At 35.3% G+C, this 20321-nt stretch overlaps 4 protein-coding genes across 4 annotated transcripts; 3 read left to right on the top strand and 1 right to left on the bottom strand.

Annotated features, from left to right (window-relative positions):
* Positions 1-3289: 3289 nt before the first annotated feature.
* LOC102627914 (germin-like protein 1-1) lies at positions 3290-4109 on the bottom strand. Its single transcript, XM_052438203.1, has one exon. It carries the CDS (start codon positions 3956-3958, stop codon positions 3290-3292), a length of 669 nt encoding a protein of 222 aa, XP_052294163.1. The 5' UTR covers positions 3959-4109.
* Positions 4110-7459: 3350 nt separating this feature from the next.
* LOC107176770 (RNA polymerase II C-terminal domain phosphatase-like 4) lies at positions 7460-8413 on the top strand. The gene has a single exon (XM_015529720.2). It carries the CDS (start codon positions 7460-7462, stop codon positions 8411-8413), a length of 954 nt encoding a protein of 317 aa, XP_015385206.2.
* A 2018-nt stretch (positions 8414-10431) lies between these two features.
* Positions 10432-14301, top strand: LOC102625162 (transcription initiation factor IIB-like). Its single transcript, XM_006476649.4, has 7 exons — positions 10432-10957; positions 11783-11807; positions 12672-12801; positions 12890-13020; positions 13164-13252; positions 13753-13829; positions 13899-14301. Exons 1-7 carry the CDS (start codon positions 10602-10604, stop codon positions 14027-14029), a joined length of 939 nt encoding a protein of 312 aa, XP_006476712.2. The 5' UTR covers positions 10432-10601; the 3' UTR covers positions 14030-14301.
* Positions 14302-18498: 4197 nt separating this feature from the next.
* Positions 18499-20303, top strand: LOC102625447 (AAA-ATPase ASD, mitochondrial-like). Its single transcript, XM_006476650.4, has one exon. It carries the CDS (start codon positions 18684-18686, stop codon positions 20172-20174), a length of 1491 nt encoding a protein of 496 aa, XP_006476713.2. The 5' UTR covers positions 18499-18683; the 3' UTR covers positions 20175-20303.
* The last annotated feature ends 18 nt before the right edge of the window (positions 20304-20321 follow it).

Below are 20321 nucleotides of genomic sequence, written 5' to 3'. Positions count from 1 at the left end.
AAAATAAGTAAATCTAAAATATTATTTTATAATAAAATTCTTATAATCAAAATAAGGACAACAAAACAAACGACGCCTAAATCTAACATCTAAAAAAAATAAAAATAAAATTTTGGAAGTAACAGGAAAAATAAAAAAATAATTTCAAACAGCTAAACAATAACAAAAGAAATAGAATATCTCAATTATGACCCCCCAAAATGGACACATGTAACTAAATTATGACCTCCGAAAAATACTCTACTCATCCTATGCAACCATCCTATAAGTTGCAACATTCAATAATGAGATGTGAAGTAGTCGATGAATATGCGGCAATTTCATAGTGGTCAAATATTGACACGCAACCTTCCGCGGGAATGTTTGAAGAAGACATACTTCAATGACAAACTTCAATGTCAACTGCGGGGTAGTGTGATAGCCAATCGATCCCTTCCATTAATTGTGATCAGCAGAATATGCTTGGGTTTATTAATTAACTTTGACATGGCCGTTGATCCCGAGCTATTCAACCGCCAAACTTGACCCTTTCCTTAATTCCTTTTAGATAAACGTATATCATCAAACAATTTTAGATTTCTTAATACATTCCAGAGTCATTAACAAAGTTAATCTAATGCTTGCGAACGTGAATAACATCTGTATTCATTGACTGCATAACCCGTTGCACCAACTATAAATCAATTGATATATTTAAAAAAAAAATGGATTTATTGAGACGTGCAAGCAACATTTCGTGAATACATTACAAATCGGCGCGAGTTCCTTCTATTCTCAATCATCAACATAAGCTTATGTTGTCTAAACACATTTTTGTTTCATTTTTGGAACACCCAAATTTACATAAAATGAAAAAAAAAAAAAGCTGAAGGAAAAAATAGGAGATGACTACCTTTTTATTGAAATAATAAGATTATTACATAAAGTTTTAAAAAATAATTTTTTTATTTATTTAGGAAATTATTTTATAACTATTTTTAAAAAATTCTATTATGTTGTTGTCAAAATAGAGAAAATTATGAAATGAATGATTTAAAAAAAAATTACCAAAACACTATTTTAGTAAAAATTATGGAATAAGATTTTGTGATGTTTCAGATACAATGTATGCCTGTGGAAGGCTTTGTTTGGTGTTGTTGGAAAGTCAAAAAGATCTCGCTATAATACAAAAGTTAAAAATGTTTACTAATTGTAATTTTCTAAAATTAATTTAAATAAAAATAATCATTTTTTATCAAATAAATTGAGTTAAAAGAGCAACAAATAAATTGGGAATGGGTTACAAGAGCATCAATTGTTGTGTAAATTTGGAGTTCATGATATGATTCCTTCATCCATGTTCTACGGATAAAATAAAGTGCAACAGCAAAACCAAAATCAATATAGAAAAACGATTTAATTTGTTTTTCAACTCAAATTAGAGGTAAAGGATAATCAGTTTATAAAAATTTTAAGGTTCCTAAAAGGTTGATACCAATTTCTTTCCTTTGTAAGCTTTAGGGTACTACTACGTTTTCAAGAATGAGGAATGTATCGTAATAAATTCAGAGTATTTTTATCACATACATACATGAAAAAAAAGTACGTTATAAATGCCAAAAATAGAAAATTAAAATTAAAATTTAATTTTAGAAACTAAAATTTATTTTTAAAAAAAATTACAATCAATAATAAATAAGTACTATGTGATTATTTGGTATGACTTATTCAATGGCCATAAGTGATTATTTAATCTATTAAGCTCTTATAATAATTTTTGGTGTTGTTTGGTTGTTTTTCTAATAGAACTTTTGAAGTTTAAATAATCTATTTTACCTCTATGAACAAAAACTCAAATTTCGAGTTTTAAGAGAAAATATCTAAAATATCCTCTACTTATTTTACAATCTTATTTTATTTTTTTATGACATAACTTTAAAAAACTTGTCTATTAAAGTAATTTCATAAATTTTTAATAAAAGCTTTTATTGACAATTAAACAACTAATTATTTTTTAATAGAAACTCTACTCAAATAAGCTCTACTTGAAAAGTTATACCAAACGGGGGCTTAAATAAGTTATTCATTATTTTTATTATTTCAATTTTTTTTTTTTGGGTTGGTGAGATAAAAACTTTATTAGAATCAGAATCATAATACACTCAAGTTATCAATTTAAATGTGGTGGAAAATCTTCCCACCAAATATAAGAATAAAAAACTACATAGAATATTTAGCTAATGCATTTGCTTTGGTAATTGCAACTGCTTCAGCTCAGAAATAATTCAAAGCACCTCAGAAAAGATCTAAAATAGTTCTATGACTTGAAGCAAATTTGACTGCAACTGTTAACAAAATAAACCAGCTGCACTAGCGAACTGTAAACCAAAGCGCAAGGATTCTGCTTCAGTGATATCAACCTCATCAGAAAAAACCACATGAAAAGCTCCCGTAGCCATCACCAAACCTTCATGATTTGGCACAACGGCACCGTAACCCACTGCACCCCGAGCTAGATCAACTGCTGCGTCTACACTTAATTTCACCCAACCTACTAGTGGCAACTACCGCACAACACTATCATCCCCACACACGACACTACTCAAATTAGAATCAAGAATAGCCACACCACAACTCCCAAAAGATTCGAAAATTCTTTGAGCCCGTGCATAGATGGCTTGTGGTGAACTAAATTGCCTTCTGAATAATAGCTTATTTCGTGCCCCCCAATTATTCCACGTAATCGTCACTATCACTTTCAATTGGTTCGGTTGAATAGGGAGAACAAAAAAATAATAAAGCAATGAACGGGTTTGATTTCAGTATGTTTTCTATTTCACCGGTAATTTTATTTTTGACATATTTATCGAATTATTTTATCGCGGTATATATCAAATAGAATGACCCATGAAAAAAAATTAACAAGACAAAAAAATTAATAAGTATTAGGCATTTTTTATTCAATAATTATTGCAGGGGTACCATTAATGGATATTGAGAGGCTGGAAATACAGGAATGAAATTCGGATTATAAAAGATTATTTGAAGCCTACAAGGAAATACCAATGAACGAGGCCGATGGAAGCAACAAATTGCATAGATAATGCCATGGAAAAATCAAAAGTAAAAGAAGAAGAAATGAGAAAAAAAAAATCTCGCTTTCCTTATTCAATAATTATTGGTCGTCTGGACTTTACTCTTTATTCAATAATTGTAACATAAAATAAATCGCATTTATTAGTATATATATGTTGGCACACTAAAGCATATTGATCAAGCACCCAGGATGTTAACCTAGCTGGACCGATTACTAGTTTGATGCCCGGGCTTTTCTGATGCCATTTATCACATCATCACTTACTCGAAGAGATTTGGTCAGCAATTCATTGGGAATTGGGGGTGTTGTATCAAAAAGAGTAGTGAGTGAGTCCGAAACGCCAGGATTTTGAGTATTGAAAATAGGTATAAAGGTGGCCGGCCCCTTTCCAACATTTAGCTGGAAGTGAATCAGTGCTCTGGGAATTAAGAACACCATCCCGGGAGTCAAAACCTTTGAGAAAAAGGTATTATTAGTTGTTACTAACCCAACAAGCACCTTTCCTCGAGTAACAATGCCAGCCTCAGTTCCACGAGGATGTGTATGAGGTGGGTTTATTCCACCTACATCCAGGTCAATTCGGAAGAGTGAAACTCCTTGAGTATTGACCGCTGGAAAGCCGGAAACATCACCAAGTGTAACTGCACGCTTAAAGACATCAAATGTGGTCGGATTTTTGGAAAAATCCGTGAAGAAATCATCAGAAGTTACTTCTGAATCAGGTTTGCAGGGGAAACCATTGATAGAGATGGGGGCATTCAAATCCGCAATACAGACGTCTTGTAAAGGATCAGGGTCACTTGCATGGGAAGGGAAAGGGAGAATCAATAACACTATCAGGCAGCATAGCAGCCCAAAGAGTGACGCTGATGAAGAATACATGGCTAGCTGTGAGTAGGATCAATTAATATCTGTAGGTCCTTTTGTGTTGGTGGATTGAAAGGAAGATGATGGATCTATTTATACTACTCTTGGAGTCTGAAAGCGTGATTAACATTACTTTGAATTTAGTAAAATAATGGCAAATTGTAGGATCAGAATCAGGATGAGATCGTTAGATGGCTTTTCTGACTTTGTAAATTCTTTGTGTTAATAAAGATTCAAGCTGCCTTTAATTTGACATGGCGATTAAAAAAAAAAAATTATAGACGCGGCAAAATTTTTTTTTTTGAATGAATGCGACGTCGTAGAAGTTATTTCTTGCTGTTTTTGGGTATCTGATTCTGGGATATAAAGTGTAGCCTTTTATATGTAGCTACTAGAAAAAGGTTTGAAATTAATTAAATACGCTTTACAGGAGAACTAGGTCAAGCTAATGATGAATTCGTAAAACGTTTACCAAGAGCTTGCAGATTCCGTCAGACTTGACCGACTGATAATTTCAACAAGAATTTCGTGCGGAAGTTGCCGCAAGACTAGATCATCATTCATAAATTAATATTCGCATCCAACGGATGGAAAATTAAATTAAAAATTAACAGACCCCATGAAAAGTCATTCAATATCACAGACAATAGAAATATGGAGTCAGCATCGGAAAATACCTTCTCTGAAAAAACTTAAGCGAGTGTGTTAATGTAGTGACAGCGGCTGTTAATTTGGTTGTTCAGTAATGAATCTGTGAAGAAATGTAAAGAAGCAGTCGTATATTGTATATGTGTACATCATTATTCATAACAAATAATTGTACATCAAACAAATAGTTATACATCATTTACTTATACTGGATACCATTCGACAAGAATTATAAACCCAGCTTTGTTAAGATCATTAGATTCTCCTGAAGAGTCATCATAGACTAGCATTTTCAACTAAACATAGGTATTATTTAAGCAAATGATACTTGAGATGTACAAGTCACCAGAATGATCATAAACATGGCAATGATATCAAAACTTTTCTTCATATTAATGGGTACAAATTGAAGGCCTTCTGGTAGGTGTCGGATTTCAGCTGAATTAGTTGATAGTGAACAACAAAATGAAATTTTTTTTGAATGATTACCTGAACTGGGTATTGGGTATTGGTAACAACGACATCCGGCGGTGGCTGCTCTCGTGGTTGGTGATCGTATTGTATGTGTCAGTGTGAGGGATGAATCGATAGAGTGGCTAGGGTTTTTGAAGTAGAAAAATACGAAGTATTTATATTTTTAGTAAAAAAAATAGGTTTGAAAAATATTTCATTATGGCGGTAGTTTTGCCACTAAATAAAAAAATGACTCCTTAACCAAACGGTCGTGGTTCAGTTGGTGGCACAGGTTGGGTAAGTGGGAAGAGTTTCGGGTTCGATCCCCACTAAACACACCATTTGGGAGGAATAAGGAGCCTTAACTGTGACTACACCCCGAATCCGGATTAGTGGGGGCTCAATGCAGTCGCTGGAAACCGGGTGATTTAAACAAAACAAAAAAGACTCCTTATCCCAAGAAAAAAAGAGTCGTTTTATTTTATTTTATTTCATTATTAACAATAAAGTTCTGTTCATAATACTAATTTTTAAACAGTTACATTTCAATGACAATTGATTTATTATGTATTAATAGTGAATGAACTTTATAATGCCTATGAATGAATTGCACATCAATTAGTATATATATTTCATGTAGCCACCTCCGTTGCGCGTTATTACACAAATTAATTTGGTATAAATCTAAAAATATAATTATCATGTCTAGATTATATGATTGTAAAATATGAAAAAAAAAATATTATTCAATGTTCTTTTTTCTTTAATATGGATATTACTAAAATTCAGTTATTGTGAATTTATAATTATCAATATTATATTGCTAGTTACGTAATAGAATTTGGTTAATGAGAATTGTAATGATAACTAACAAAATCATTGTCTTATTAAAAAAATAATAATTATAATAGGAAAATAATCTTAAATATGGGCCACACCATACACAATTACACACATTCTGATAAAATAATTCATAAAATTGATAATAAGTATCATAATTGAGTTTAATTTAATCAAATTAATAATGGCTAACACTGCCATTTCTGTTTGGCTATAATCCGAATTCTAGAGGGTGTAGTGGTTACAAAATTATATTTTGACTCTAGCAACTCCTAACTCTAATAATAATAATGATAGTAATGGCTAACAATGATAGCTATTAATAACATCAATTATAAAGTTGTGTTATAATTTCATTAATCATGATAACACTGATAAATTAAGATCAAATATTAACATTACATATATAAATGTCTATTACAACTATTTACAGAAATTATTGTGGCTTGAAAATAGTGATAAATATAAACATAGAAATATTATAGCACAAAGGAATAAATATGGTAATGCTATATAGAATAATTTACTTAATTTCACATAAAGTTGCTTGAAATAATTTACATAAGATTATTCGTGAGTATTATTCTAATATTTAGATGTTTCACGGTGTCCTTATAATGTGATCTAATTGCACTACTAATATTAGTTGGTAGTACTAATAATATTTTATTGGGAATTATGTAGCTTGGTATTATCAATAATATATTTATTTGAGAACTATCCAACGGTTGGATGGAAAATTATTTTACTTTCGATATTGGCAAGTAGGGATTTCCTTAATGGGCATTATGGGTTTTTTCTCTTTCAAATATTTAGGGGTAATATGATTTAGCTACATTTGAACTGCATTGTAATATTATACAATTAACAAAAAATGTTTTAAATAATTTTTAATAAAAAGACTTATAATGTCATATTAAAATAATATAATTAATTTATGATTTATTTTAATATAAATATTATTCTCATTAGCTTAGAAATTACGTAATTTAAGCATATTTTTCATTGCAAAGTTAAAGGGGATCTTTAATAGTTTTCTAATTTGAATTGATTATTTTGAAATTCAGTTAAAAGTAAGGGTGCTACGTGAACATTAGCTTTCATAACTGCCTGTTAATAGTGGTTCGGTAACCGGTTATAAGCGTAAAATCTGTCCACCGTTGGATTGCTCATATTGTAAGCCAATGATGGTTCAATTTTAGAATAAAAAATTAAATAACATAGAGTATAGGAGTAGATGAAATTTTACGGGCTGACCGTAAGTTGCATTAAATGTAACTTAGGCCGACCCTATATATATATATATATGCGCGCGCTACATAATAAACTTTATTCATAAATTCTATTGCACTTACCAAATTAATCTCAGTATGCATATTCAGTCCTCTTCTTCTTCATCCCCTTATGTCCAAAAATCACCCCCTTGTTCACATCCCGTAGTTTACCATGGAGTGTGCTTATCTTGTGCACGAACAATAGCAAAGGGATATGGCTTATCATTTAACTGCTTAGTCGAGGGTTTAAAGCTTAATTAGCAGAGACAAAGTTACTCTTTGGAAACAAATGAACTCGGAGATGGTGTATCGGCAGAAGAAACTCCACTTAGTGCTGGACTTAGATCATACCTTGCTGCATGCAGTAGACATCGATATTTTAGCTTCCAAAGATCGTGAATATTTGATGAAACTAGCATCAGACGGTGACCTGTTTAAGATGGCTGGTGAGTTATTTTTGGTCAAGTTACGGCCTTATGGTGAGTTGTTTTTGGTCAAGGTAAGGCCTTACATCCGAAAATTTCTCAAAGAAGCGAGCAAGATGTATGACATTTATTTATGTACCACGGGGATTCGATCATACGCAGTGATGATGGCTAAATTGCTTGATCCTAAGTGTGAGTACCACATCAGGTCGAGATTGATAACACGCGAAGATTTTAAAGAAAAGGGAAAGAAGAGCGGTGATTTGGTTCTGGGACAAGAATGGGGTGTCGTCATCGTTGATGACACGGAGAAGGTTTGGAAGGATCATAAAGAGCATCTCATGTTGGTGGGGAGTTATAATTATTTTAAAGAGAGAAGAAATAAGAAGAATAATATTCTTCAGAAATCCTTTTCTGAGAGGAACACTGATGAGAACGAGTTGAATGGGGCACTTGTGAATGTTCTTCGAGTTCTGAAAACAGTTCACGGGTTGTTTTTTAAGAATCCGGTTTGCAGAGATGTTAGGTGTTTCTTGGGGAAAATTCGGAGGCAGATTCTTGCAAGATGCACATTGTTCTTTAGCAGGGATGTTGATGATAAGGAATTTGAATTTCCATTACTCAAATGGAGGGCTGGTGAGTTGGGTGCTGTATGCACGGATGTGTACAACTTGTCGGTGACACAAGTGGTCTCCGTCTCATCAAGGCCAGGAACAAAAGGTCGTCGGTTGGCGGAGAAACACAACAAGTTTTTGGTGCATCCACAATGGATTTATGCTGCTTATTATCTGTGGAGCAGACAAGCTGAGAAGGATTATTTTCCACTGTAGATTCAATTTTTCTTTCTGTAATTAGTTTTAAAGTTACCTAGCTACCTACCTAGCAGCATATTTTTATATACTACTTGTTGATGCTGAAATCTTGTCTCCATTTGCCTGATCAGATTGGCTCACCAACGGTTGTACTGACAACGATGAAAACGCTGCACTCCACAAGCTTCTTCAATTTCTCAGATTCTTGAGACTCAAATCATTTTCTTCCTCTTTCAAGATCTGTGTTCACAGAAACAAATCAGATGTGCCGGTGGTTTTTCCGGCGAAAACACTTCGATGCTTAAGCCATTATGCGGGGCTTTCGAAAAAACTGTGTAATTTAAGTTCGTGCACACTAACAGAAATGTTATTAAAGAAAAGTGTGTTGAAGGCTGTTATGGAGTTAAATTCTGATACCAATTTGGCAGAGTTTTTCCTCTCTGTTTTTTGTCCATCCCTTCTCAATTGATTTTCCCGGCTTTTATAGGCAATCGCCCCACGTTCATAGAGCATTTTCCATGCCCGTCATTCTCGGGCGATCAAGGGCCTTAACGAGTCTCAACAATCAAACGTGGGTAAACGTGGGGCATCGTGTTCTCCCCAGCGGCTTAGAGCGTGGCAAAACTGTCGCGTTTTTGCGAGATCGTGCCCTCTTTTTGGGTGACAAGCTTCTGGCCGGTACTCATTTTCTGGTCGGGTTGTGCTCCATAAAGTATACGCCGCCAGGAATCTGCTCATACCATTCAGTCGAGGAGATTCACCCCCAGGAAGGAAATGGGGATATGCCCAGCTGGTACTCTTTTGTTACTCAACACTAGTCCCTCAGTTTCTGGTATTACGAGTGAAATGAGTTAAGACTATAAATTAAATGTTGAACCTGGCCACATCCGTTAAATTAGTTTACATACATTAAATCTTATAAAGTATGCTCAGATTTTTACAAATTAGACTACTATTACTATGTTCGAATTTTTACCCTCACTAATATGGGTTTGATTATGTTGCAACAGTGGTACCGTGCCACAGTTACAACCAGCCATTGGATCCACTTGGATGGAGGGTGTAACAGTAGATCCAAGTGGATCTAATGACTAGTTGTAGCTGTAGCACGGTACCACTATTGCAACATAGCCAAGTCCCACTAATATTCAAAACAGGTTTAATTTACTCGCATATTAGCCTACTAGTACTTTATTCAGATTTTTATTCTAACTAATATTTAAGAAACGTTTAATCTGCTCGCACTTTGTAGTAAAGAAAAAAAATATCTTCACTTAATTAAGAGAGAAATTAAGTGCCCGTATTACAATATGACAACTCGAATTGTGAGAGTATGAGTTCTCACGTGGCTGGCTTGTTCGACATACTTGAACTCGCTTATTAGTTATTACTCCACCTTATCGTAAAAGTCGAGAATCCTCAACTAGGGTTGGTTTTTGTTTACCTTGTTAAGGCATATTCATGTAAAACGAGTTTATATTGTTAGTACTTTCAGAGGAATGAGGAATATTTAAATGAAAGTAGCCACAATTTTCTGTGGCTTGGACATTTGTAGGATGACTGAGAATCAGAGATCGTCTGCTGGCTCGCTCTGCGATTGTCAATCAGTGAGAGAAAAAAGTGTTATGAAAATGAACAAAAAAGAGACGTGCTTGTTACATGTTTAATAAAATAAAAAATAAAAAAATTAAGTTGCAGAACTCTGCACCTAACGCATGAGAATCATCATTTCATTCCACTCGTATGATTGTGAGTCATAAAAAATATCTACGGCGTACGTTTAGAAAATTTAAAGAAAATATCCAAAATTAGGACCGATCTATAAAACAACCCGCTTGCCAAAATCATCATAATTTGGGTACTAAAAGAAAAGAAGGAATCAAAATTGGACCACTATTTATAAATTAGGACAAATACTCGGGCCATTCTCGTAAATAGTTATTACTTTTCACAGAGAGAATGAGCTGGCAGGAACCCCCACTGAAGCGCGGATGGCCCCACTATAAAATAATCACATCACAAATAAAACGCCTCACTTGCACAGACGCATCAGAGCAGACTCGTAAGAGCAGCCAGCAGCAGCAACAAGAACGAAAGCACACGCGCATTTATGATTTATTCAGTGCTGCTGAACCGAAACTGAAACTGAAACTGAAACTGAAACTTTAAACCTCTTTCTCGTTTCCTTGTTTCCTTGTTTCTTCCTATGGCGGACTCGTACTGCGCAGATTGCAAGCGACTGACGGAAGTGGTGTTCGACCACTCGGCCGGCGACACCATTTGCTCTGAGTGCGGTCTCGTCTTGGAGGCCTACTCCGTCGACGAAACCTCCGAATGGCGTATTTTCGCCAACGAGTCCTCCGATCACGACCCCGTTCGTGTCGGTGGGCCCCTCAACCCTCTCTTGAGCGGCGGCGGCCTATCCACTGTTATTGCCAAGCCTACTGCTGGCGGCTCCACTGAGCTTTTGTCTGGCTCCCTTGGCAAGTTGCAGGCCCGCAGTTCCCATCCTGATAGGAACCTTATTCAGGCCTTCAAGTCTATTTCTGCCATGTCTGATAGGTGTAATTCTAAATTTAAATCTTGCATTTTTCTCTTCCTTTCTATTTTTTTTTTATTTTGCATTGGCTGGCCCCCACCCCTCCCCTTTTTTCAGTTTTTTTTTCCTTAATTTTGCTGTGTGAAAATCGTTTTCAGTTTTCAATAATCTAATGAGCTGTTTAGTTGGGCCAACTGTATGTATATATGTATGCAATTCTATATATGAAATGATTATAGATGGGCATTATGCAATATGTTTCTTGCTTGCAGCATTCTGTGAGAGAGACTCTATATTTTAATTTTTATTTAATTTAACGTGCACATGTTGTTGCGTCTCACTCTTGCAGTCCAGTGCTTACTTTATTGGTGGACATTTTGCTATACTAGATGTTCTTGATGAGGATTGTCTTATTCTTATCTGAAATGACCTGCAATTCGAAGATCAATAGTTTTTAATATATAACTTAAGATTTTTAACTAAAGACAGAAATACAAGACGCTTGCTGCATGACATTGTTCAAGTAGTAAGCAAACTTTTGTATAGTTAAGGAGGAGCATGTTTTTTTTATTTTTCTGATATGCCTCCAGGGGACGGACTTTACCTCATTGTTTGTGTTTTCGCGTATACCTTGAGCATAAACTGCTGAGACTTTCAATGAATAGCATTTTTGTTTCCCAAGTTCATTCTTGAATATTCCTCAGCTTTAGACTTGTACACTACATTATGCTTTGCTTAGTGAGTCATTGAAATATTTTTTTCTGGGAGTCATTTTCCTGATGAAAATATTGGTTCTTCATAGTTGAATAAATTGCTGTTATAGCTGATGCAAGATATGGGTGTTTCAGGTTGGGACTTGTTACAACCATAAAGGTATTTAGTATATGTAATAATTTCTTTTTTTTAAAATATAGAATTACTGGTGCTATTGCTTCTTCACTATTCAGACATACTGTTGATTGCTCTGTTACCATGTGTGCATTTGTGCATTTGAATTTTTCTTGTATACTTCTTGGAAATTGATTCTGCCTGAATACGAGGATTCTTGTGTCCATTCACCCAATTGGGTTGGCAGTCCTGAATTTCATAGTGAACTTAATATTATAAAGAACACTGGCAATGGAGGTTAGAAAGTGATGTTTGATTTGTCTTAGACAGAGCTCAGGTAGGATAAAGATGAAGGTTAGGAAAGAGTGAAAGAGGTGGGATGATAAGAGTTCAATAAAGGAAGAGTTTAATTAGCCTTCTGCTTAAGCTATACCCTTCTCAATGCCAACTAGCTTTGTTGGTATTGTCAAATTTACTCCAGTTAAGGCACTCGGGCCAACATTCAATTTATGGTTGTTGTTATCATACGTGTATAAATTTCAGGCTTGAGGAACTGAAAGATACAAACATGGCATTCATAGATGAATCAATCGTGATCTTAGGGTAAACTGTGGAATGTTAAGTAGTGTGGTCAAAACACACAAAGCTTCACACAAAAGATTCAGAACTTCATCATTGATTATCAATTGATTAAACCACAATTTGGCTAGCATATATCTTTTTAGAATTATTTTGTCTGATATTTTAGTATTTATGCTTCTATTTGGGATTTATATATGCTATCATATTTTAGTTTATCTTTCCTTTCTCGAACATGCTATGCTGGTTTCTACTTTCAAACGGTTTGGTCCAATCTTTTTGTTTTAGAGCTTTTATCATCTGCTAACTGTTTCTACTTATGACTTTAAGGATCGAGCTAATGAAATCTATAAGAAGGTAGAAGATCAAAAACCTCTTAGAGGACGAAATCAGGAAGCAATTGTGGCTGCTTGCCTCTACATTGCTTGCCGACAAGAAAACAAACCCAGGACTGTGAAAGGTACTGAGCAAACTTTCTCTAAAAATTTTCTTGATCTTCCGCTTTGCATTGTAAGGTTTCATATGCTAACTACATAGATTTCAACTAGAATTTTGTTCTGTTGCTAATGGGACAACAAAGAAAGAAATAGGACGGGCAAAAGAATTCATCGTGAAACACCTAGAAGCAGAAATGGGTCAATCTGTGGAAATGGGAACTATACATGCTTCAGATTATCTGGTGATATTTTTGTTGAATATTTTTAAAAATTTTTTCTTTCTGTTCGTATTGGATTTTTCTTCGTGTATGATTTTTTGTTCCTTGTGGCCTTATCTGTCTAATCCAATGCATCCATTTACATAAATTTTATCTTCAATCTATAGAGACGTTTTTGTTCCAATCTTGGAATGACGAATCAAGCTGTTAAGGCTGCTCAAGAGGCTGTTCAGAAATCTGAAGATCTCGACATAAGGTTAATTCTGGTTTTCTTTTCACTTTTCTTGGTAGAAACTAACATTCAACTTATAGTTTGGGCTTTTATGAGATGCATTTATACATTTCGGTGTTATGGATACTAAGAATATATTAGTTGAACCCTATGAACACATAATTATCTTTGAAGAAGAAAAATATAAGAAAGAAAGAAAGGAGTCGTGGTGGGGGAGAGAAATGAGTTTATTTCATGTGGTCTTCTCTTGTTTGATTGAGTTTGTCTAACTTCATTTCAGTAGATCTTCACATGGCTTTGGATCATAGACATAGAAGCTGTTAATGAACATTTGCCTTTTTGTCAAATGAAAGGAAGCATCAGATAACCTGTGGAGCTGTTTTATTTATTTGTTTATTTATCTCTCTCTCCCTCTCTCTGTGAAATTTTTTAACAACTCCATTAGAAAATTAATATAAATGAATAGTGTATGTAGATGGTGTCATTGGCTTTGGGTAAAACAAAATTCTTGCTTGCTTTCACAGGAGAAGCCCGATCTCAGTGGCGGCAGCTGTTATTTACATCATAACTCAGCTATCAAATGACACAAAGCCTCTCAAAGGTTAGAAAGCTATCAATTCTTTTAGAAATTATGCTTACTCAGATGCCATTCATGCCCCTGTTTTTGCAGAGATCTCCATTGTTACGAGAGTGGCAGAAGGGACCATCAAGAATGTCTACAAAGATCTTTTCCCTCATTTGGCACGGATAATACCAGACTGGTTTGCCAATGAGGAAGATATGAAGAATCTAAAGCTCTGAAAATGCAAAAGGTGATGGTTATGATCGAACGTAGCATATCCATGAACGTCGATGCTGCGTTCTTCGTAGAGCTCAATGCACCTTTCTTTTTCTAAAAGCTCATGTGAATACAATAGGCTTTCACTTCATCACAGCAATTAGCACTAACAACAGCTTAGTTTATGCACCGGAACAACCACAGCTGTTCAAAAACTACCTTTGTCTCAGTTGCTTTGAAGGAGCTCCACACCATCCGCACAACTGAACTGGAGTCGTTTAGCTTGCTTGGCTAACTAACTCACCTAAGAAGCTAATTCAAAAAACATCGAATTAATCTAAATCAACCTTATCCATTCTTTAGAATGATATGCACTAGTTTCAGCTTTGACAGATTTAAATTATTTCAACTAATATTAAACGGATCCTTATCCATTATAAAATCTGCACTTTGGATAATAAGTTTTTGTTCTTTACTACCAACTACCAACACTTTTTTTTTTGTTTGACAATACCAACTACCGAGACCTTAAATAATTAATAAATGAAAACATGTGTCATACTACCAACTTACTTTATTTGCCTTTTTGGTTGAGGAATGAGGAGGAATCCATGTATTACAAGTGCATGTTCCAAAAACAAAAAGATATTAAGAGTGAGTGCCTGCCTAATCCATTTAGGTTGCGTTCATAAAATAATATTCATGAATGGACGGCGGGCGATCTTTACAAATTTATAATTATTTATTATAAAACTTGGCGTATTGCGCAAATTGTAAAGATGACAAATGAATGAATACCCAAGTTTAGTCTCATAAGAGCAATGTCATTGTCACGCGGGGTATTATTGTTTTGGAGTAGGGCTATTTTTAAATGCCTCTCTTGACATTTCACGTAATAACAGTTTAATAGAAAATATGATAGGATTATTACATTTCTCTCCTGCTGTTAGTATTTCTGTCAGTATAGTATCAATATATAAGGCTACAATTGTAAAAGCACATTTTAACATTTAAAAAACTTAAAAAGTTAGCAGGAGTGGCATTGGTAAGCGCGAAATACCTACTGCATCACCCTATTACCTAGTCTATTTCATTATCCAAAAAAAAAAATCTCTTCACAAAAGTGTAAATCTTATGCAAAATGATTTACACTCACGCAACATTCACCCCTCAGCAGCTTAAGTGCGAAAACAAGCGAGTATTATTGAGTTTGAGGATCTTGATCATCACCATTTTGAACTTACCCATGAAGAAGACAAGCTTCGATGCTGATAGAAGACTGCCGACGAGCTAGTACAAACGGCGACGTGGTTCCGCGACCGGTATTGGAGCCGAGAAGAGGTTAGTTAAATTGCCGAAACCATGGCCAATGGAGGTGGCGTTTCTGTGACTTTTCATGGCTTCGATCGGTGGCTTTCTGGACACTTTCCGGCGGCAAGGACGGCATGGAGATGACCAGCGGCTCAAGGGCTTCCAATCGGTACCAAGCTCGACCGAAATGGTGGCCCGAAACGGGAGATTTGACCAGGTCACTATCGCGGGTTAGGTTAGAGCCGGTTCTTTCCTCTCTCTCCCCGTGAGCTTCTCTCTTTTCCTTTTTTTTTTCTCTCTATATAAAGGACTGGGCAAAAGTCAAAGAAAATAGGGTGTGGGTGTTTGTACTTGAAATTCACTTGTAGTCATACCCGAAAGATTGGAAAATTGGTGCTGCCATGTTGTGGATATTTGTTGTAAAAGATTATGGGTTTCGATGTATGTTGAATTTGCAGAAAAATTAATTTTTATATTAATTGATTTAATTTTATTTCACTAGAATCGCCGAACGAAAAGGGAAGAAATATATTTCCCACAAGAATCGATGAAAAGTAAAAGTAATGCATTTTCAAACAGTAATTCGTATTTTCCCCAAATAAAAAAGTCCAAGTGGCAAGGTACAGTTGACATGTTTACTCCATGGCTTCTGCATTCCCATTCTCATGTGCAATGGGCAATGAGCGAGAGATTTGGAGGAGAAGGGGAATCTCTACCCTTCACTTGACCAACATGAATAACTTTTTTTTTCTTTTTTAATTAGGGTTACTTTTTCAGCCTTGAAACTTGAAAGGGTAATTTTATCATTTTATCAGTCTACAAACAGCCAACCGAAGAAATTACTAATGGCAGGGGAGGGATATAAAAATATTATCATACTTTTTATTAAACTGTTATTACGTAAAAACTCATGAAAGGTATGTAAAAATAACCCCGAATAATAATAATTGCAATATTTTCTCCGTACCAAAAAAATAAACAATCCAAAACAAAAGAAAAATGAACAATAAATTTTTGCAATGTTACTTGTACTTGCCCCAAAGTTTACGCTCATAGGACTAACCCACGTGAGTTGATATGACTCGAGCATTTGTCTCCTTTCATCAAAAGTTAAGTCCAAAACATGACTAACAAGTCTATTCCACTACTGGTTTCCTTTAATAATAATAATAATGCCTTTACAGTGAGTGGCCACATATTTGCTGACACCTACTTTCTGGGTCGGGTCACCACTCACCAGAGTCCAAACAGTCTCTAAGTTTTTTTGGTTATACGTATCTCATTCTACTAAAAATTTAAATACAAAAACATCAGAACAAACCCATTATTCTCCTTGAAATTTGCGTTCTTATTTTCTAGAATTTTCGACACTCGACAGCTCCAATGATTTAAGGTTGAACAAATGATATGGATGGCTAGTGGCTACGGCTTTACAAATCTTGAAAGGACGTTATAAATTTATCATAGTTGTTGAATAATAGATTAGAAACGGGGAGCTGGCAAGTTACGGATTCTGTAACTTACAGTTCCAGCTTTAGCCAGCTCCCATACACACCCATTTGCTGACTTTTATAATATAAAGTTCGAAGCAGTGAGTGTCGTCATGCTTATTGTCATGAGATGACTTCACAGCTTTCATTATCATTGCAAAACGTGTCAAAAATTTCCCAGAAGTTTCCTACTTTCGTCCCCGATGATGCTACATGCAGATAGACAGCAGGCTGAGAGACAAGTGCAGAGTGCAGTCTCTTGGGAATGATTCTTCCCAAGCAAATCCCCAATCTTTTCAAGCCCACAAAATTGATGGGGAATGACTTGGAAATTTCTGAGCAAGCAAGATCAAAGCATAGATGATAGATCAATCCCCTCCAAGATTCGTTCACTTTATTTTGAAAATCAGCGTCAACGTCAACCAAGTCCCACTTTTCACTTAACTTTGCCTTCTTTCTTTGTCATTAAGCGGATCAAAATGTGACTTGTTTTTATTTACAGCACACGGTGTGGACTCGCCGACTGCATCGTTTGTCTTTTTCTATCGCGGTCCACGTAGACCCACCAACTGAATTCTATTCCATTCATAATCAAATAATAGAATTTAAACAGATCCTTGATGCACATTTCGCAAAATGTTTGCATCACTTTTGTTCAGACATTCGAAACAAAATTCACATTATTTGCCTTATTTAATTCATTATTTAAGAATACCTTGCATCATAATGTTAAATTAAATTAGAAGCGTAAAATAATCTTTTGACAAAGATTCTCTGACAAATTTATAGGGAAGCTGTAACAATAATACTTTTTAAAAATTTTATGGATGGTTTAAAAAATGATAGATTTTGGTTTTGGCTGAGTGGTGAACAACTACCTTCACAGTTAAGTATGATTGTGAGACGTGTTTGAATTTTCATGGTTGGCAAAACTCCGGGTCGAGTTTGGGTATCGCAATGCCCGGACCCAGCCCAGACGTAATTCTTAAATGTATGGGCTGTGTTTTTTAAGCTCGGCATCGGGCCAGATTTTAATCCGAGTACCTAAATTTTAGATTTTTTAATATTATATGTGTATATTTTTTTGGTAATTATATAAGTTTTAAATTTATTTCAATAAAATTTGACATGAAAATATAAACTTTAAGTGTTTTAAATTTTATATATGTGTAATAAATGAGTCAAATAGATATAAATATTTAAAATAATTAATATTTTTTAATAAAATTCGGGTTCCAGGTTTATCAAGTGATGTCTAAGATCGGCCCGACTTTATACCCGGGGCCCACAACACCCGGGTGCGGTCTAGGTCCGAACCAGGCCAATATTTTTGCCACCCCTAAACTCAACCTCACTCAATTATGCATAATTGTGTAGAGTTAATTTGTAAATATTTTTCTTTGTGAAATACGAGTGGAGTAGAAACATCTCTCATGTGTGAGAATTATTTTTCTGGACATGTACTTCATTAAATTTATTGTAATAATGTAAGTCTCAGTCATTATCTGACTGTAAATATCAGTGTAATGATCTGCTGTACAAAAATTTAATGTGTAATCAATATTAAAAAAAATGATAGATTTTAAAATTTTATAATATTTTTAGCCTTTTAAACATTTATAGTGAGAAAATGGTAATTTCCCCGTATATCACTTGTGTCCATAAAAAGCGGTGTTTAGTAATGACTCAATTCTCTACTCTTACCTACTCTGTTTTCTCATTCTTCACTTTATTTAAGTGACTAGCAATGTTATGATTCGAAGGCCTAACAAACAGAATAAAAGAAGCACAATTCACAAAGCTTTATCACAAATACAATACTCTTTTCGCTTGGCTTGGCCTGGCCTGAGTAAAAGCAACTGTAAAGCAAAGAAATATGGTGCCAGCGACAGTGACTGAGATGTTGGCAGCAATGGGTTCGACAATAGCAAGTTTCATGTTTGTGTGGGCTATCATTCGCCAATATTGCCCATATGAAGTTCGCCGCCACTTTGAAAAGTATACGCACAGAATCATGGGGTTCTTTTATCCTTACATCAAGATTTCAATCCATGAATTCACGGGTGATCGCCTCAAGCGCAGCGAGGCTTATGCTGCTGTTGAGGCTTATCTTAGCGTCAACTCATCCAAGAGTGCTAAAAGACTCAAGGCTGAGATGGGCAAAGATAGCAGCAACTTGGTGCTTAGCATGGATGAGTATGAGAGAGTTACTGACGAGTTCCGCGGGGTAAAAGTTTGGTGGGTTTCAAGCAAAGTCGTGTCAACAACGAGGGGCATGTCATATTATCCTGAGCAGGAGAAGAGATACTACAGGCTCACATTTCATAAGCGGTATAGGGAGATCATAACTGAGTCTTATTTGCAGCATGTAGTGAAGGAAGGGAAAGAAATCAGAGTGAGAAATCGGCAGAGGAAGCTTTACACAAACAGTCCTGGTTACAAGTGGCCAAGTTACAAGCAAACTATGTGGAGTCACATTGTGTTTGAGCATCCTGCAACGTTTGAGACAATGGCGTTGGAGCCGGAGAAGAAGCAGGAGATTATTGAAGATCTTGTTACTTTCAGCAAAAGTAGAGATTTTTATGCAAGGATTGGGAAGGCTTGGAAAAGAGGGTATCTTCTTTATGGTCCTCCAGGAACTGGCAAGTCTACTATGATTGCTGCCATGGCAAATTTGTTGAATTATGATGTTTATGATCTTGAGCTCACAGCTGTTAAGGACAATACAGAGCTCAGGAAGCTTTTGATTGAGACGACTAGTAAGTCAATTATTGTGATTGAAGATATAGATTGCTCGCTTGATCTAACAGGTCAGAGGAAGAAGAAAGCTGAGAAGTCGTCGGATGATGAGAAAGAAAAGCTGGATAAGGAGATTTCGCGCAAGGAACCAAAGGAAGAGGGCAGCAGCAAAGTTACTTTATCAGGGTTACTGAATTTTATTGATGGACTATGGTCGGCTTGTGGAGGGGAGAGGCTGATTGTTTTCACCACCAATTATGTGGAGAAGCTTGATCCAGCTTTGATTAGAAGAGGCAGGATGGATAAACATATAGAGCTCTCTTACTGCACATTCCAGGGATTCAAAGTGCTTGCGAAGAATTATCTGAATGTGGAAACTCATACATTGTTTGAAACAATTCAAAAGCTGATGGAAGATACCAAGATCACACCTGCCGATGTTGCTGAGAATCTGATGCCTAAATCTCCATCTGATAATGTAGAGAAATGCCTTTCAAGCTTGATTCAAGCTCTCAAGGAAGGGAAGGAAGAAGCAGAAAGGAAGCAAGCTGAGGAGTCAAGAGAGGAGCAGAGCAAGGAAAATGATGCCGACCCAAAAAACAGAGTTGAAAAGCAAGAATTATTGTGACTCATGAAATCGGCTATCTTTAGGAATAATTTTTCTACGAAATTTTTACGAGGAATATGTCTATGTTAATAGTGGAATAAACATCATCTTGGAATAAGTTGTGTAATAATAATACTACTACTTAACCTATTTGATTAGTGCCAAAAA

This window comes from Citrus sinensis, chromosome 3 (assembly GCF_022201045.2).
Source record: "Citrus sinensis cultivar Valencia sweet orange chromosome 3, DVS_A1.0, whole genome shotgun sequence".
NCBI lineage: Eukaryota > Viridiplantae > Streptophyta > Magnoliopsida > Sapindales > Rutaceae > Citrus > Citrus sinensis.
Note: the sequence above shows the minus strand (reverse complement) of the source record. Positions and strands in the feature narration are given on the sequence as shown.

Coding starts and splice junctions, on each gene's coding strand:
- LOC102625162 (XM_006476649.4), top strand. CDS start 10,602: ATGGCGGACTCGTACTGCGCAGATTGCAAGCGACTGACGGAAGTGGTG. Junction 11,808..12,671: donor GACTTGTTACAACCATAAAG/GTATTTAGTATA, acceptor TATGACTTTAAG/GATCGAGCTAATGAAATCTA. Junction 13,021..13,163: donor TACATGCTTCAGATTATCTG/GTGATATTTTTG, acceptor TTCAATCTATAG/AGACGTTTTTGTTCCAATCT.
- LOC107176770 (XM_015529720.2), top strand. CDS start 7,460: ATGGTGTATCGGCAGAAGAAACTCCACTTAGTGCTGGACTTAGATCAT.
- LOC102627914 (XM_052438203.1), bottom strand. CDS start 3,958: ATGTATTCTTCATCAGCGTCACTCTTTGGGCTGCTATGCTGCCTGATA.
- LOC102625447 (XM_006476650.4), top strand. CDS start 18,684: ATGGTGCCAGCGACAGTGACTGAGATGTTGGCAGCAATGGGTTCGACA.